The sequence below is a fragment of the Nilaparvata lugens genome, chromosome 8 (assembly GCF_014356525.2).
Source record: "Nilaparvata lugens isolate BPH chromosome 8, ASM1435652v1, whole genome shotgun sequence".
Classification (NCBI taxonomy): Eukaryota; Metazoa; Arthropoda; class Insecta; order Hemiptera; family Delphacidae; genus Nilaparvata; species Nilaparvata lugens.
Window position 1 is genome coordinate 15,129,207 of NC_052511.1, and position 15,332 is coordinate 15,144,538.

The window sequence follows — 15,332 nt, forward strand, 5'->3', positions numbered from 1 at the left end:
TGGTTTGATCTAGCTGGTTCAAGATATTTGATTATGATCGAATAGGGGACAGTTTACAAAGAGTGCACTGAAACATATCATGATTCCTATGGCAATAACTATATGTAGGTAACTATCGATAGGCGTAACTCGAGTGCACGCGTGTGAAGCGTACCCACTTCTTTGATCATGTTCAAATGTCTTGACCGAGCTTGGTGAGATCGGGAATAAGAGTTTAGTTCTCAATAACAAGTCTAATGATTGTTTTACAAAATATGTTGCAAAGTGTATTCAAAGTAATAGATCAGTCTGGTCTCATCTAGACTATTAAGGCTATCATCTAGAATATTTTGATATGATTTAGACTTTGGATTATCAGATCAGCTTTAAAATGGTGGATGCTACACAGGTCACAGCGCACTTCCTAATCCCCATTTTCAAATTATTAAATTTCGAGAATTTCATTTTAAAATCAAATTGAGTACAATTCGGATTAGAAATTCAAGGCTATTCAACAAAATCGCTTTCCACAAGTGGGCTGAGAGAAGTGATAAGGAAGAAACAAGCTGAAAATTGGGCTCATAATCGCACATGACGCTTTTATCTACACTGAAGAGCTTCTTCATGACAGTTATTGACAGACAATAAATTATTATAAAATGTTGTCGAAAATGTGCAAGTCACACTGTCATACTTGTTAAATTTTGTCATCATCTGTACCTACTCATTGTGATGGTTTAGCTCATAATATACAAGTCAACATTTTCAGATCAATTTAGCAACACTGTGGCCTATTTTCAATTATTATGAATCCAATTTGAATTTCCAGTGTCATAATGATTCATTGTTATGATGAAGTCTACGTTTTAATGGCAGTGGAGAGAGATAGGACAGCGTTGCTGATTCTTTGCCTTGCCACTGCCTTCTGTAGAGGATAGTTGATACCGGTATATCTGATGTAATATTGACTGTTCACTCTTGTTTTAAATGATCAATTGAATTTTATTCGCAAAGAATATACTTTTTAAATGATGAATTGATAAGTTTTAATAAATGAAATAAAATATTTCGCTAAATTTCGATATTGTTAAAAAACGATCGGACAACGTTCGGAGCTGGAAAAGGATAGCGCTATCTGCGGATGATAGATAAAGATAGTAACTCCAATGCTAATCGAATACTGCCATTATAAGGTGGACCTCATTGTATAAATATCAAGGTGAGCGTGCACTATAGTGTGGTCCACGTTATAATGACAGTGAATAAAAATAGAAGAATAGCGATACCGATTCTCTGCATTTATTAATTATATTTCTACACTGTCAAAAACATAATTGTCATCGTTGTGGACCTAGAAAATGATAGTATCACCGGCTTTGTCGAATGATAGACAAGGATAGCAAAACTAAAGTTGATCAAATACTGTCATTGTAACGTGGACCTCACTATAGATCGGTGAAGCGGCGAGCAGGAGAGCGAATAAAGGAAGGTCCGTGCACTGCAAGCGCGACGCGGCGCCGTTTTCGACTAAACATGTCAATTGCGATTTGAATGAATTAAGACATAGTTGTTGAAGTTACAGTTCTAATTGAAGTCAGTTCTAATTTGAGGCTGTGATAAAGTGGCAAGACGTGAGTGATGGATGCCTCAGATGAAGAAATGTTATTTTTGGCAGCTGTGGATAAAGCAGAGAGGAACTGATTGTGGCTTAAAAGAGGAACTATCAAGGAAAAAAGAGAAAAAGTTGGTACATCCCTTAACTTACCGTAATCGTATATAATTTATTAGTATGTGAACTGGAAGAAAGCAGAGGTCGGAAACAGCCGAGTCCTCACGAAGTTACCCGAGCTTCCCTCCTTGCACTAGGAGCGCGGCGCGGATCTTGAGATCTCGAAAAGTCTTTGGACTTTTTGGGGTCGGAACCGCGTCGCGCCGTGCTCCTAATGCACGGAGGGTGCACGGTGCACTGTGGTACACTTGATCACATGTGTTTAATTTCAGGTCGAAAATTCTCCGCACCGCTCCGTGTCGTGCCGCTCCACCGACCTAGTGCCGCTCCACCGACCTAGTGCCGCTCCACCGACCTAGTGCACGCTCTACTTTAAAGGCTTCATTCCTTGATCACTGATTAGTGGTATGAATTATCCTTCTAACTGGGCCTGAATAATTGAAGTATTGCCTACCTGTAAGTAGTCATACCCCAGTTCTCCATGGCACCTGCATTGAAATCAGGAACTGCAACAATGTCTATTTTTGTCAGAGGGAATGTGAGATTCGTATAGTTCCCCAATACGTCCAGTATAGTTGGAGCCTCATTGACTATGAATTCGCCCTCTGCTATTGAGATGTTCTGTGCGTAGACGTTCACGCGTCCCGTGCTGTTGTCAGTTATTTTGGCGAAGTCAAAGATGCTGAATGCAAACAAATAGGTGGCCATCGGTGGACTTTCCTCATATATGTCCCATACTCGGTTTCCAATGGCTGGGCTGTAAATTTGAAAAGAAACGATGACCAAGTTAAATTTTCATCAACTTTTCAAGCTAATGACTGGGACAAAGCTCAACATAGGCAGAGACACCTCCAAAGTCTTATATATCTGTGCTAAGTGAATCATATATCTTGGAATAACACATTGTGTCTCAAAGAATTGAATTATTCATTTTCACATAATATAAACTATGATGTACCGTATTGACAGAATATAATTATTATCAAAGCGTCTACATGATGACATTCAATTACTTATACCTTCAATGATACTACTAATATCCTCATTCTAAATTATCCTCATTATTTAAATATCGATATTTCAAAGTTCCGTTATTACTCATTTGATATACCAAAATTGAATGAAAATTCGGAATTTATGTACATGAAACATGACACTAAACATGAAACATGAATTTATTGAAATCTCTTTTCTCTTCAAGATTGAAATTGTTTAAAATTCTAATATGGCTATGGTCTGATTCTGTATCCAAATATTAGTAGAATTTGAACATACTGAAATAATGTAGCCTACCATAAATTACCAATTTTTTTCAACAATCGTTTATTATAACTTGATGACTTGGAAAATATATGTCATTATTTGAAGTGCTAAAGCAAATACTGAATGCATTACTGAATGCAAAATACTGAATGCATTCAATTCATGTTTCAGGGACAGCAGATCCCTTCAATTACAGAGTTCGGAGATTCAACGTCGATGATATTTGGATGTGCATGCGAAGCACCGGTAATATCTTTCAAGATTTATCATCACTATCTACTACATTTCGCTCTGATATTGATTTTAATATTGTTATAACATCACACTTCTTGACAAAAAAATATATCTTATTTCAATGTGATAGTTCCATTCTTGATGTTACTTTCTTGAATAGATTTGTACAACAATATGATTCATTAGAGGAGAAAAAATTCAGGAGAATAGAGAAGAAAATAATAGAAAAAATAGAGGAGAATACATCTTACTCAGGATGACTCAGTTGAGAAAAAAGATATATTTTTTCTAGAGAAAATTAATCTTACTCAAATGACTAGAATGACTCGATTGAGAAAAAAATTCAGAGAGAATGAATCTCACTCAAGATGACTTAATTGGGGAAAAATATATTATTTTTCCAGAGAGAATGAATCTTAATCAGGATGATTCAATTGAGAAAAAGATATAATTTTTGTAGAGAGAATAAAACTTACTCAGGATTTGATGTGCTTTCAAGTGGCATATTTGATATGGTAGACCTGGAGCCATCCCTGGCAATGCTCAGCTTGAAGGTGCTCCTGAATCGAGGCTCATCGAAGCACGGGAACGCAGATCTGGCAAACGTTGACTCGAACTGAGTTGACCCCAGCCATCTGATGAATATTCACAAATTTTCTATCAGACAAATGAAATTTTCGTCATAAAAATAGATAAATCCGTGCAAAACAAACAGTTCAACTCTGCCAGATGAGTTGAAAACGTGAAATTCAATTGGAATGTTGGAATTGATTCTATGCTACCACATAATATTCTGGAACTTTCGTAATCTCATTCTGGTCTTAAACCTGTTTGGAAGTTGTGGAAAACTGGATAATTGAATTAAATAATCTCTCGGGGGCACTGAGTTGCGGGAACATATTATAAGTAACTGGAAATTACAACAATAATAATTAAATTATTTTATCCATCTGTATATAGCTCTCAAAAAAAGTAGTTTTCTTCTCAATTTAGTATGAAGACTTTCAAACGAATATTCATTTCCTTTCTGGGCACATAGCATTTATTCATCTCCTTTTTCTATTGTGACCTTATCAATATGTTTCACGAACAACAAAAATCTATTTGAATTCGAAAAGAGAAGAGAGCTAATTTTGAGAAACTTCAAATATGGAGGACATAGCGTGGAAGTTCGATAATTTGATGTATAGGCTAAGTCGCTCAGTACCAGTACTGAAAATTCACTCGGAGAATTTACTCGACATCGAGTCACTTTTCTGAGCATAATCAGATCTAGACTATACGTTTGTTACGAGCCTAGACTACTTTTTTCTGAATTATCAAGAATATTCTTCAAATTCAAATTCAAATTCAAATTCAAATTTTATTTATTCAAGTAAGTTACAATACATTCTGGTTCATACACGAATCTACAATAAATTACAGTACTACAGCCAATTATGCAGCAAATTTCACATATTATGAAAACTTATTAATTACAATGAAGATTGAATGCAACATTAGAATATTGATAATATAGTATTGTAATATAACTACATAAATCAGCGGTGTTTCAACAATGAATAAATGATAATTTCAATGAATAAATATACACCCCACTATATATTATATGTGTTGGGGTATAAGTAATTAGTTGCTTATTGCGTGTAATAATTACTATTTACAAACTTCATTCACTGATATGGGATTAAAGTTTTTTATAATAAAATTAGTAAAAATGTATAATACAAACAAACAAAATTATGGAATTAGTAAATAAATATTAATGTTCTATTAAGGATAATAATAAGAAAGGTTATTTTTAGAAAAATGAAAAACAGTAAAGAGTGGAATGAAGAATAAATTTTTGGTCCCAAATATGTGTAGTTTCTTTGCCCAAATGTAGTGTTCATCCTTGGTACTATTGAATACGTGTTTCTCTGCCTTGTTTGATGGTTATGATCTGCCAGTCTTATGTGTTCGTTGTTTCTCCTCATTCGCGTGATGATAGCCTGGATGTAGAGTTGTCTTACACTCAGTACTTTACTGTCCTTGAAAAGAATGTTCGTGGGGAATTGATTCTCCTTGAAGCCTATTATTTTTAGTATTCGTTTTTGAAGTTTATAGAGAGGTTCAACATGTGTAAAATTCGTAGCTCCCCAGATAATTATGACGTATCTTAAAATTGATTGCACTAAAGAAAAATAAACAGTTTTTAATGTCTCATAGTTGAGGATTTTACGGAGTTGATAGAATTTGTAGAGAAGCTTCCTGATCCGGGTAATTGATAGATTAATGTGCTTGTCCCATTTGAATTTGTTGTCCACTATTGTTCCTAAATATTTTATTTCATTGACTTGTTGAATTGAAGGGCAATCACACGGGTTGTTGGTGCTTCCACAGTGATGCAGGATTATTGAAGAATCCGGTGGTCTCGTCCGTTCTGTCAGAGAAAAGGCTAAAAATTTCGTTTTTGTTGCATTTACTGTAAGCAAATTTTCTCTTAACCATTTATCGACTTTGATCAATTCTTCCTGTGCCAGATTAAAAACTTCCTCCCAGGTGTTTCCTTCAAATAGTATACACGTATCATCAGCAAAAGCTATTACTCTTCCTCTTATCTTAATTGAACATAGCTCATTTGCATATGCCAAATACAGAATTGGCCCAAGAACTGTTCCTTGGGGAATCCCAAACTTCATCGTTCCCTCTGAACTGAGATGTTCTTCAACTTTGACTTTTTGACGCCGGTCACAGAGGTATGATCTAAACCATGCTAGAGGAACTCCTCTAATTCCCATGGCTTCTAATTTCTTCAGCAGCAAACTGTGATTAACAGTGTCAAAAGCTTTTGCTAGGTCCAGGAACACTGCTGCACATTTTTTGTTATTTTCTAGCTTATCTGTGACAAAATTTGACAATTCTAATACCGCATCTTCTGTACTCCTCCCCTCACGAAAACCAAATTGATTCCTAGATAGTAAGTTGTTTTTTTCCATGTAATTCACAAGACGTTTCTTTACCAGTTTTTCCAAAATCTTAGAAATATTGCTTATAAGTGAAATAGGCCTGTAATTGGTGGCATTTGTTTTGTCGCCTCCTTTATGTAATGGTCTAACACATGTCTCTTTCATAGCTTTTGGAAAAATTCCTTTTGACAGACTTAAATTAAATATGTGAATTAATGGTTTTACAATTACATTTTTTATCGACTTCAATGTTCTATTATTGATTCCATCAAGTCCTGGAGCACTGTCATTTCGCAAACTACTAATAGCTTCAAGAAGCTCATCTTCAGTTACTGGGTGAAAGTAGATGGAGTGTAGAGTTCTTGTAACAGGTTTATATTGGGATATGATTTGGTCTAGTGGTTTTCTTAAGGAATCTATTATTGTCTCCGCCATTTCTTCACCTACATTTGTGAAAAAGTTATTCATGTGGTTGAGCACAGTTTCTGGATTTTCCTTTAGATTGAAAATCCTATCATCTATTTTAATAGCATTCAATTTCATTTTTGTTTTTGATTTAGAGTCAGTAGCATCTTTGATTACTTTCCACATTTTTTTATTATCCTTTCCAGCTTCATACAATTTCTCTCTATAGTATTGGTCCTTTGTTTCATGAATTAAAGCTGTGAGTGTATTCCTATACCGACGATAGAAGTTGGTTAAGTTAATGTTGTTTGGGTCTTCCTTTCTTCTTTTGTTGAGAAGATTTCTGGTTCTTATTGCTGCTACTATACCTCTGGTGATCCATGGTTTGATGGGTTTGTACTTCTTCTGCCGCCGATGCTGCTTGATATTATTTTGTATATGTTGTCTCAGAGTTGATAAGAAGGTGTCATAAGATGTATCTGGATTATTATCTTCTAAAACATGAATCCACTCCTCATTCAGTAGTTCATTCTTCAAGCTATTAATGTCTATTTTCTCGTTTATTTCATGTGTTCCAGTTTCATTTGCACTATTTCTCGAAATATGTTGCACTCCTAGAATTGTGGTGAAGTGGTCAGTTATTGTTGATTCATAAATGATTGGAAAAAGATTATCTCTGGAGTTGGTAGCAATGTGATCTATGCAAGAAGCAGTTTCTGTTGTAGTTCTGGTTGCTTGTTTAATGCAGAGTCTGAGCCCATGCTCGCTTAGAAGATCGCAGTAGTCATTCAATTGATGATGTGGACGAATTTGAAGGGTGTTAATATTCATGTCTCCGGCACATATGACTTGTTGCCCTCTTAATTCATTCAGGATCGATTCCAAGTCACTCAGGAAATCTGTAATATCATTGAAGGACGGTGATCTGTATATTGCAAGGATGTTCCACTTTTTGTCTGCTGCATCCAACCGAATATGTAGGACATTTGCCTGGTTAATATGTAGCTCAACACATTGTACATTTATACTATCTTTAACATAAACAACTACACCATCATTTTGTAATGGGTTGTTTATGGTGGAAAATACATCATATCCTCGAATGGACTGGAGTACAAATTCAGTCCTAATCCAGCATTCGGTTAGAATAATAACATCAAAAGAAAAATTAATGTCGCACAATTGAATCATCAGCTCATCAAAATTTCTTCTGATACTCCTTATATTGAGACAGAAGATGCTCAAATCACAAGAACTCAATGCTGCACAAAGTTGTTGACTGTTGTTGATCACTTCATCGTTTATTTCTTCAAAATAATCAAGATCCTCGAAGCTGAGCAAATTTGATAAGTTGTTGTTACTCATTATTTAAACTCTCATTAATCCCTTCCATGTTTCTTTCATTCCAGCTTAAGAGAAACTCTTCACTAACATCCTTTAGTTTTCGAATTAGGGTCAGCACTAAATCTTCTTGCCCTGTTGTGATATATCTGAAGGTTTGTGTGTGTCTGCTCATTGCTACTATTACATGTTGTGTGCTGTTATATATTCCAAGTTGTTTTTTATTGTTCCTTATCAGAACTACATTCTTGTGAGTTAAGCCCTGTGCTTCATGAATTGTATGGACTTTAACTGAAGGGTGAAGTTTTGATTGCAGCTCTTCTAGCACTGTTTTCTTCTCGAGCTGAGTGAATGTAAGAATCAGAGTGTTAGGTTCAAGTGGTCCAAGTTCTCCATTTGTTATTGGAGGTCTGACGGATAACAGGACCTCATTTTTCGTACTAATGTCCTGGTAGTAGCTGGAAAGGATGTAGCAGACGTCTATTGGACACCTTCTAGTTACTGTTTGATGGATTCTCTTCTCACAGAGAGATGAAATGTGTGACCATTCAGCTGTTAATTTACTTCTCTCTATGTAAGGTATTTGGTTTGAATCTCCTAGCAGAATAATCTCAGAAGCACCAGCGAGAGATGAGACAAATCCCACGAAACCTGCATGCATTAATACTGCTTCATCTATGAAAACACGTTTGTACTGCTTTTTTGATCCGTTTATTATAAAAGATGAAACTGTTCTATAATCCTGTTTAATTATTCTTTCATATTTATTTTTGTGAATTCTATTCACCTCTTGCCTAATTTCATTTATTCCAGCTCTTGTCTGACACAAAATGAGATCTTTACCTGGTGTATGTTGCTGAAGGATAAAGTGAGTTTTACCACACCCTGGAACTCCATCCATCCAAGTTATTTTTGGCATCTTACAATTTGTGATGTCAACTTTTAGAATATTCTTCAGCAGCTCAGCATTCAGCATGATTTGGGTGTCTCTACTGACTAGAATATACTTTTCCTTAGTTAAGAATGACTTTGTTGTTTCATTGTAGGGTACGTATTTTCCTTCATTTTCTAAACAGAAGCCCATTCGATATGTAGTGGATGTCGGCCACAGGAAAGTCTTAAGTCGATTGTCGTAGATGTTCATCTCGTTTCGCCTTATCTCTTGAATACATGCTGCTGAAGAAGAGATATTACTATTCAGTGATGATAGTACTCCCCTATATAAATCCGCATTCAGAACATCATACTGTTGAAAAAGTTCCTGAGTTCTATCATACTGTTCAAATAAGCATAAAGAATAGAATCATACGGTAGGTATCCTTTTGGACAATCTTCAGAGCCATCGTTTTCATGTGGTATATCCAAGAACTTTAGATTGTTTATTCCTCTGTAATAGAATACATAATTCAGGTTTTTAGTTTTAATTACTAAACTTAAAATGTCCAAGCATGTAAACTCGGAGTCAATATCAAAAGAATCTATTCCAATCGTAATGTTGTATTTATTTATCGATGCATATTCGTCTATTACCAGTAAGAGGTCACGGATACCTAATTGAGCCTCATTGTTATTATTTTGCGCTAATATCAATGTCAATGAATTTTTAACAAGATGAAAACGAATTGAGCTATTATTTACGTTCCGTAAATAAACAGTAGGTAAGCTATTGTATTCATCTTGACTCAGCGTTTTCTTCTTGATTGAATGTGCAACGCCTTCTGAAATACGTAAACAATTTTTATTCCAGCGAGCTAATGATAAATTAAAATCTGTATATTGACCAAAGCTGAAAATCAAAGACGTCCTACTTTTCGCTGACTGTTTTATTAATTCTGTTTTTTTAATAGATGATAGGAAATCTTGAATATCTATTTTTATATTTGATGCTGTGAATTTATTTGATGATTTTGAGCTGGAAATTCTATTTTTAATCTTTTTAAGCACTTCCATAATTTGTTCGATCAATTGATTGTTGCAATGCTTTCACATAGCTGGGACACTTTAGATAGTTTACTTTGTGGTCTGAGGGTTTATCAGCTCTTTTGCAGTTAAAACATACTGGAGGTTTATCGATTGAAGGGCAGGTTTTGATGTTGTGCCCTGTGATGGAGCAATGACCACAGATATCTTCTTCCTTTTTACAATGTTTTGTGATGTGCCCATAGACTTGACATTTATAGCACCTTTGCACTGCATGATAATCATTAACTCTACATGATGTCATATCTATAAATATTTTTTTCTTATTAATTATTGCTTTCCTAATTTCGGGTTCACATTCTACTACCCAATGCACGGAATCCTTGTTTTTCGGCCCTAATTTGAATGATGGCTTGCAACCTTCTTCAAATTTTTGTTTTTCTATTCCTGAATTGACAAAATTTTTGTTATATATTTCTTCAGTTACCTCTTTGTTAGTGAGATCAGATGGAACATCATAAACAATTATCCTGGGCTTTTTATTTTGGGGCTCAGTTATCTTGATTTGATCATTATTCACAGCTTTATTCTTCAATAATTTCTTTTTGTCCTCTAGAGAATCCAGAACAATGAGTAAACCTCCTCCTCTAACGGGTACTGTCTTTTTTATTCTAATGTTATCCTTTCTCGCGATGTTGGTTTTCAGTGTTCCTTTTATTTTTTCACTGTCTTGTTTCTCATTACCGGTGGAATTTGAGGGTTTAATTAAGACTACCTGTTCTTTTGGAAGGATTTTCCTGACTTGATTATTGGACTGGGGATCGCTTGAAGTAGCTTTTTTCGGTAGTTGTATCATGTCTGCGTAAGTAATAGGCCTGTCTTTATTTTTAATTTCCTGAACAGATTTGCTTATGTCCTGTAATGAGTCATGAATTTTCGGATGCCCTAAAGTATCACTTATTTGGCTAATAGTAACTGCTCTCGTTTCTACTTTCACGATTACCAATGCTAATTTTTGAACTAATTCTAAGAAATTATCATATTCGGCTCTGGAAACCTTGTTTTTTTTAAATTCTGACGAAGCCCATTCCTTGAATTCCGAAGAGATACTCTTCATGTTCATTATGTCTGAGTTGAATTCACTCAGCAATAATTGTTCAACAGTTTCCATTTTACCTGGTTGTTCTCGTACTTTGAGTCCTTGGTTCCCTGGAAAGTTATCCTCTTCTTCCTCCTCCTCGAATTGCGGGATCAGTCCATCCGGTGGTTTGGTTGGTGACCTCATCTATCCGACGACGATGACGTATGAAGATAGCTGCTGTATGGTTATGTTCCAGTGACCCACTTATTGATGAACGATGATTGTTTTGAAAACTATCACTACGGTGAAACTAAACTACTAAGATGTTTACTCTACGAGCGCTACTGTAAGACTGAATCAGTATTCAGTAATATAATATTCTTATATGATCCTATTCCTTTACATAAATTGCTGATAATGTGTTAATATAAAGTTGATCTTTTAATTGATTATTGATAATTCTCAATTCAAGTTTATTAATATCAATTTTATATAATGAGCCTATTCGATCAATGATCGATGATAATGTATTATATCATTTTATTCGTTGGTCATTTATTGAAAGGATTCTCCATCATATTTTAGTAGGACGACTACATTTTTCAAATTAATTTGTTTGTTTCATTCATAAACTGTCTGCAATGAATTGTTCCCAATAGTCATTATGAATTGGATTTTAATGTCTATAGAGAGTTATCCAGAAAACTACAGCATATTTTCTAGTTATAATTTTGCAATAGGACTTATACTGACTGTACTTACACTAATATTATATTTTAGAAATTTATGTATTATTTATGTATAAAAATGGAATCTTGAGTTAGGTTTAACTTATGTGAAAAAACTCACCTAGTCTCATTCCCCAAATAGTACCAACTTCTATAGAATCCGAGCATCCTAGTTGTTAACACACCCTCATACTTTATCTTCAAATGATACTCAATACCCTGTCGCAAAGGTTGTATCGTTTTGATGATGGCTTGTTGATAAAATGGATCAAAAGTTAGATTGGCCAAATCGATTCTATAAACTTGTCCGATGGGTGAGTCATCCAGGGTGATGTTAATAGATGACTTATGGAAGTGTAGCTGATGCGAATTGAGGACAATCTCATCAGTTGTGTTGAGAATGTTGATTCTGATTGTCAGGTCGCCGGTGAACGAGAAATTGTTGTTATCCAATTCCGGTACTATTTTCAGATCGTAGCCCAGAGGTTTGATGACGTCCGGAAGACGATAACGATTTTCACCCACCAATTCATTATGGGGCAAATTTGAAACACTTATGTCATCTGCGTAGATGGTAGGTTTGTCCATGTAGTTTGGTATGTCCCAAGCCCAACTCACACTTAGGATGGTCAAAAACAGTGAAAATTTGAACTCAAACATCACTAGAACTGATGAGTAACAGTTGTTGAAGCACCAGCTACGGGGAAAGCTTCAACAGAACTGGACACTGATTTTCCCCACTTACTACTCCACACTGCTTGTTAAATTTATCTTATCGTCACTCGTTAGAGCTTGTATTCCTTTCATGTGTATGGAGATAAAGAGACAGGTGGAAAATAAAAATTATCGATTTGAATGAATGAGACATTTCCCGAATATGACCTTTTAAAACGACGATGATTGAAATTATTTTATCACTTTGTGTAGGAAGTACTACTTCATCATTCAACATCATTATCAATGCTAATACTAACATTATTTGCTTTCATCTCACCAATGAAAAATCAATTTGTCGACAAATCAGTACTTGAAGACGAAAAATTGATTGTAGATTTAATTGTTGTGAGTGAAATATTATTAAGTAGTACGTTGGTGTTTTAATACAGTACCTACGTCTGAAAAATCATCATTTATGCTTCATATAAACATAATTCATGTCGACTTTCATTGTAGAGTCCTTACTCAGAATGAATTTATCTCCTCAACTGATGCATCTATGAATTTCTATGACATGGGAAAGTAATGAACAAACAATAAAAAAGCATAATTGTAATTCCATGAGAACACAGTACAGTAGATTAATAGTTAAAGAAAGCAGTTAGGCTAAAGCCCGCGAGTTGAAAAAAAACCAATTTTATAATAGTTTTATTGAAATTAAAAAATATATATATTCTATTCTGAGGATAATAGATTCTCATATTGAATCATAGAAATCAGTTCATGATAAATTGAAAACTTAGCTTAGAACATTTTTTGTAATCGATTTTGAATTTTATCTCAACTGAGTATAATTATACGGAATTATAAGGAGTAGGCCTACGTAGCTATATTAATTTGTAGGATTTATTTTAACAAAGAATGTCTGCAATGCTGTACACTTTGATTGACAAAATGAATTCAAGAATTATCTCTTGACTAATAATAATAATAATATCGTGTGACCTGGCTGGCTCAGGTCTGGTGTCAGAGTTTTCAGGTCGCAACTGATCAATTACAGGGCCTCTGACATCTCTTGACTAAGACGATGTTGATGTTCAACAACTTTGTGGCCTGACATTCCCATTCTGAAAAGCATTATCGTTTATCAACGGTAGACATACAACGGAAAATCCAAGATTTTCTCAAGTAGTGCCTGTACAATGTATGATTCTATCATGTAGTGGCCTAAATTAATATTATAGTATATAAATGAACTAGTAGTACTCGTAGGAAAAATCATGTTGATTGATTAGAATATCAGGCTACAATCACTCTACTTCGACTAGCCTACATTCTGAATACCTCTCCTCTCCTCATCTAGCTGTAAAAAGTTTTTCATATATGAATTCAATTCTTTAAAATCAACTCACACTTGATAACACTTGAAGGTTTAAAGCAGTACTCATGATAACAAATTATCTTAATACTCTCTGCTGTTCCAATACAATTATTACTTATTTCAAAATTATCATTGGATTTGAAAGGATTAAGAAATTGGGACAACTCAGACAATAAGATTTGAAAGTTTTTGTTTCTCATCTAGCAGTTGAAATAAGTTTTTTTTTTTTTTGACAGACAAAAGATAGTTTTCTCAACAAAATTATTGGATTGGAAATTGATTATAATATCTGGTATTTGTGAATATTTTGGTATTGTTTGTAAGAATAACAATATTTTAACTCGTATCATAAAAATGTTGTGAAATATTTATTATTGATTGCAATGCAAAATTATATTGTCGCTCGAATTGGGTGAGATCTCATGATTTCGATTGATTGTCTCGATGAGTAAGAGTCCAATTTAAAACTTGTAGAAATTCTATCAAGGCATTTCTAATAACGAGTTCAAAAAACTGAGTTTTAAATTGACTCATCGCTTGAACATTGGAATAATAATATTCTCCGTTCTACGGTAGTCTATCTTTACTGGAGGTGGAATGAGAGGTTGAAGGTTTGTAATTGAATAATGTTAGTCACTGAATAGTCCCATTAGAGTATTCTTATCCCAGCTCTATGCTCTTCCAAATTTAGAGGTAGACTACTATAAAATCTATGAAGATTTTGAAATGTTATAAGTCCACTGTAATACAGAGAAGAAAAGTTATCAAACTCCAAGAACTATCTTCATTTTTCATTATTGGATGGAATTTGAATGAGATATTTTTGAAAAACTCTCCCTTTTAATAGGCCTATATGATGGAAAAGTCATTATTAGCTTACCAATTTTACCGACTGATCAATTAGAGTAGTGTAGGAAATTTTTGGAAAGGCGCACTAGGTGTAAAATGTTATCTTTTTCATCGTAATGAACATGATCATTCTTTTCCATAAAACATACTTGAACCATCGAATCAAAGAAATAACCTAGCGTTACTATGTAATGAGAGACATTTACATAATTTTCCATCTATTATGTTGACTTTTCCACTGTCTCTTATCATATTTGTAAATAATATTGCCAATCTCCAGTGATAGTCTAGACCATATTGTCACACCTAAACTCAATAACGGTTGAATCATCGATATTTCCAAAGTTATATTGGAATAGCGAGAGCTGAAATCTTTCAAAATTCACTTCCGATTGTTCAATCATATTTGTCAACTTGTTGACATTGAAATTTCAACGTATTCTTGTCCCATTTTCTACCTCATCAATGATAAGGATGTTTGCCTTGTGAAAGTATCGGCTAATCGAGAAAGAAACCGACGTAAAGAGACGGAATTTGTGATTTATTTTCCGTCGATTGGCAAATTTGCACCAGAGAATAGACTGTTACTGATTCTACAGTGTATTTTTGTAGGTCGAATGTGCCAAGGTTCTATTTAATAACTCACGAACATACTTGAGTAAACAGTTCTTATATTGACCATGAATGGAAACAAAAAATAGGAGATTGACAATCTTTGATTGTCAATATTCAGACTCTATAAATATAATTTCATTATCTACGTGGAAATACCATGATAGTGCAAGTATTAGACTGTACTGTCAATAATTATTGGAGA

The 15,332-nt window shown here is 34.3% G+C and overlaps 1 protein-coding gene across 2 annotated transcripts in view; it reads right to left on the minus strand.

Annotated features, from left to right (window-relative positions):
- Positions 1 to 12,489, minus strand: part of LOC120352638 (puromycin-sensitive aminopeptidase-like protein) — a 30,375-nt gene extending 17,886 nt beyond the window's left edge. For both annotated transcript variants that reach the window (XM_039434042.1, XM_039434043.1), the window contains exons 1-3: positions 11,750 to 12,489; positions 3,682 to 3,840; positions 2,163 to 2,465 (exon numbers count right to left, since the gene is read on the minus strand). In XM_039434042.1, coding sequence (XP_039289976.1) covers positions 2,163 to 2,465; positions 3,682 to 3,840; positions 11,750 to 12,288 — 1,001 coding nt within the window. In that variant the 5' untranslated portion in view covers positions 12,289 to 12,489. The remainder of the gene's footprint in view (positions 1 to 2,162; positions 2,466 to 3,681; positions 3,841 to 11,749) is intronic.
- Between the last annotated feature and the right edge of the window lie 2,843 nt (positions 12,490 to 15,332).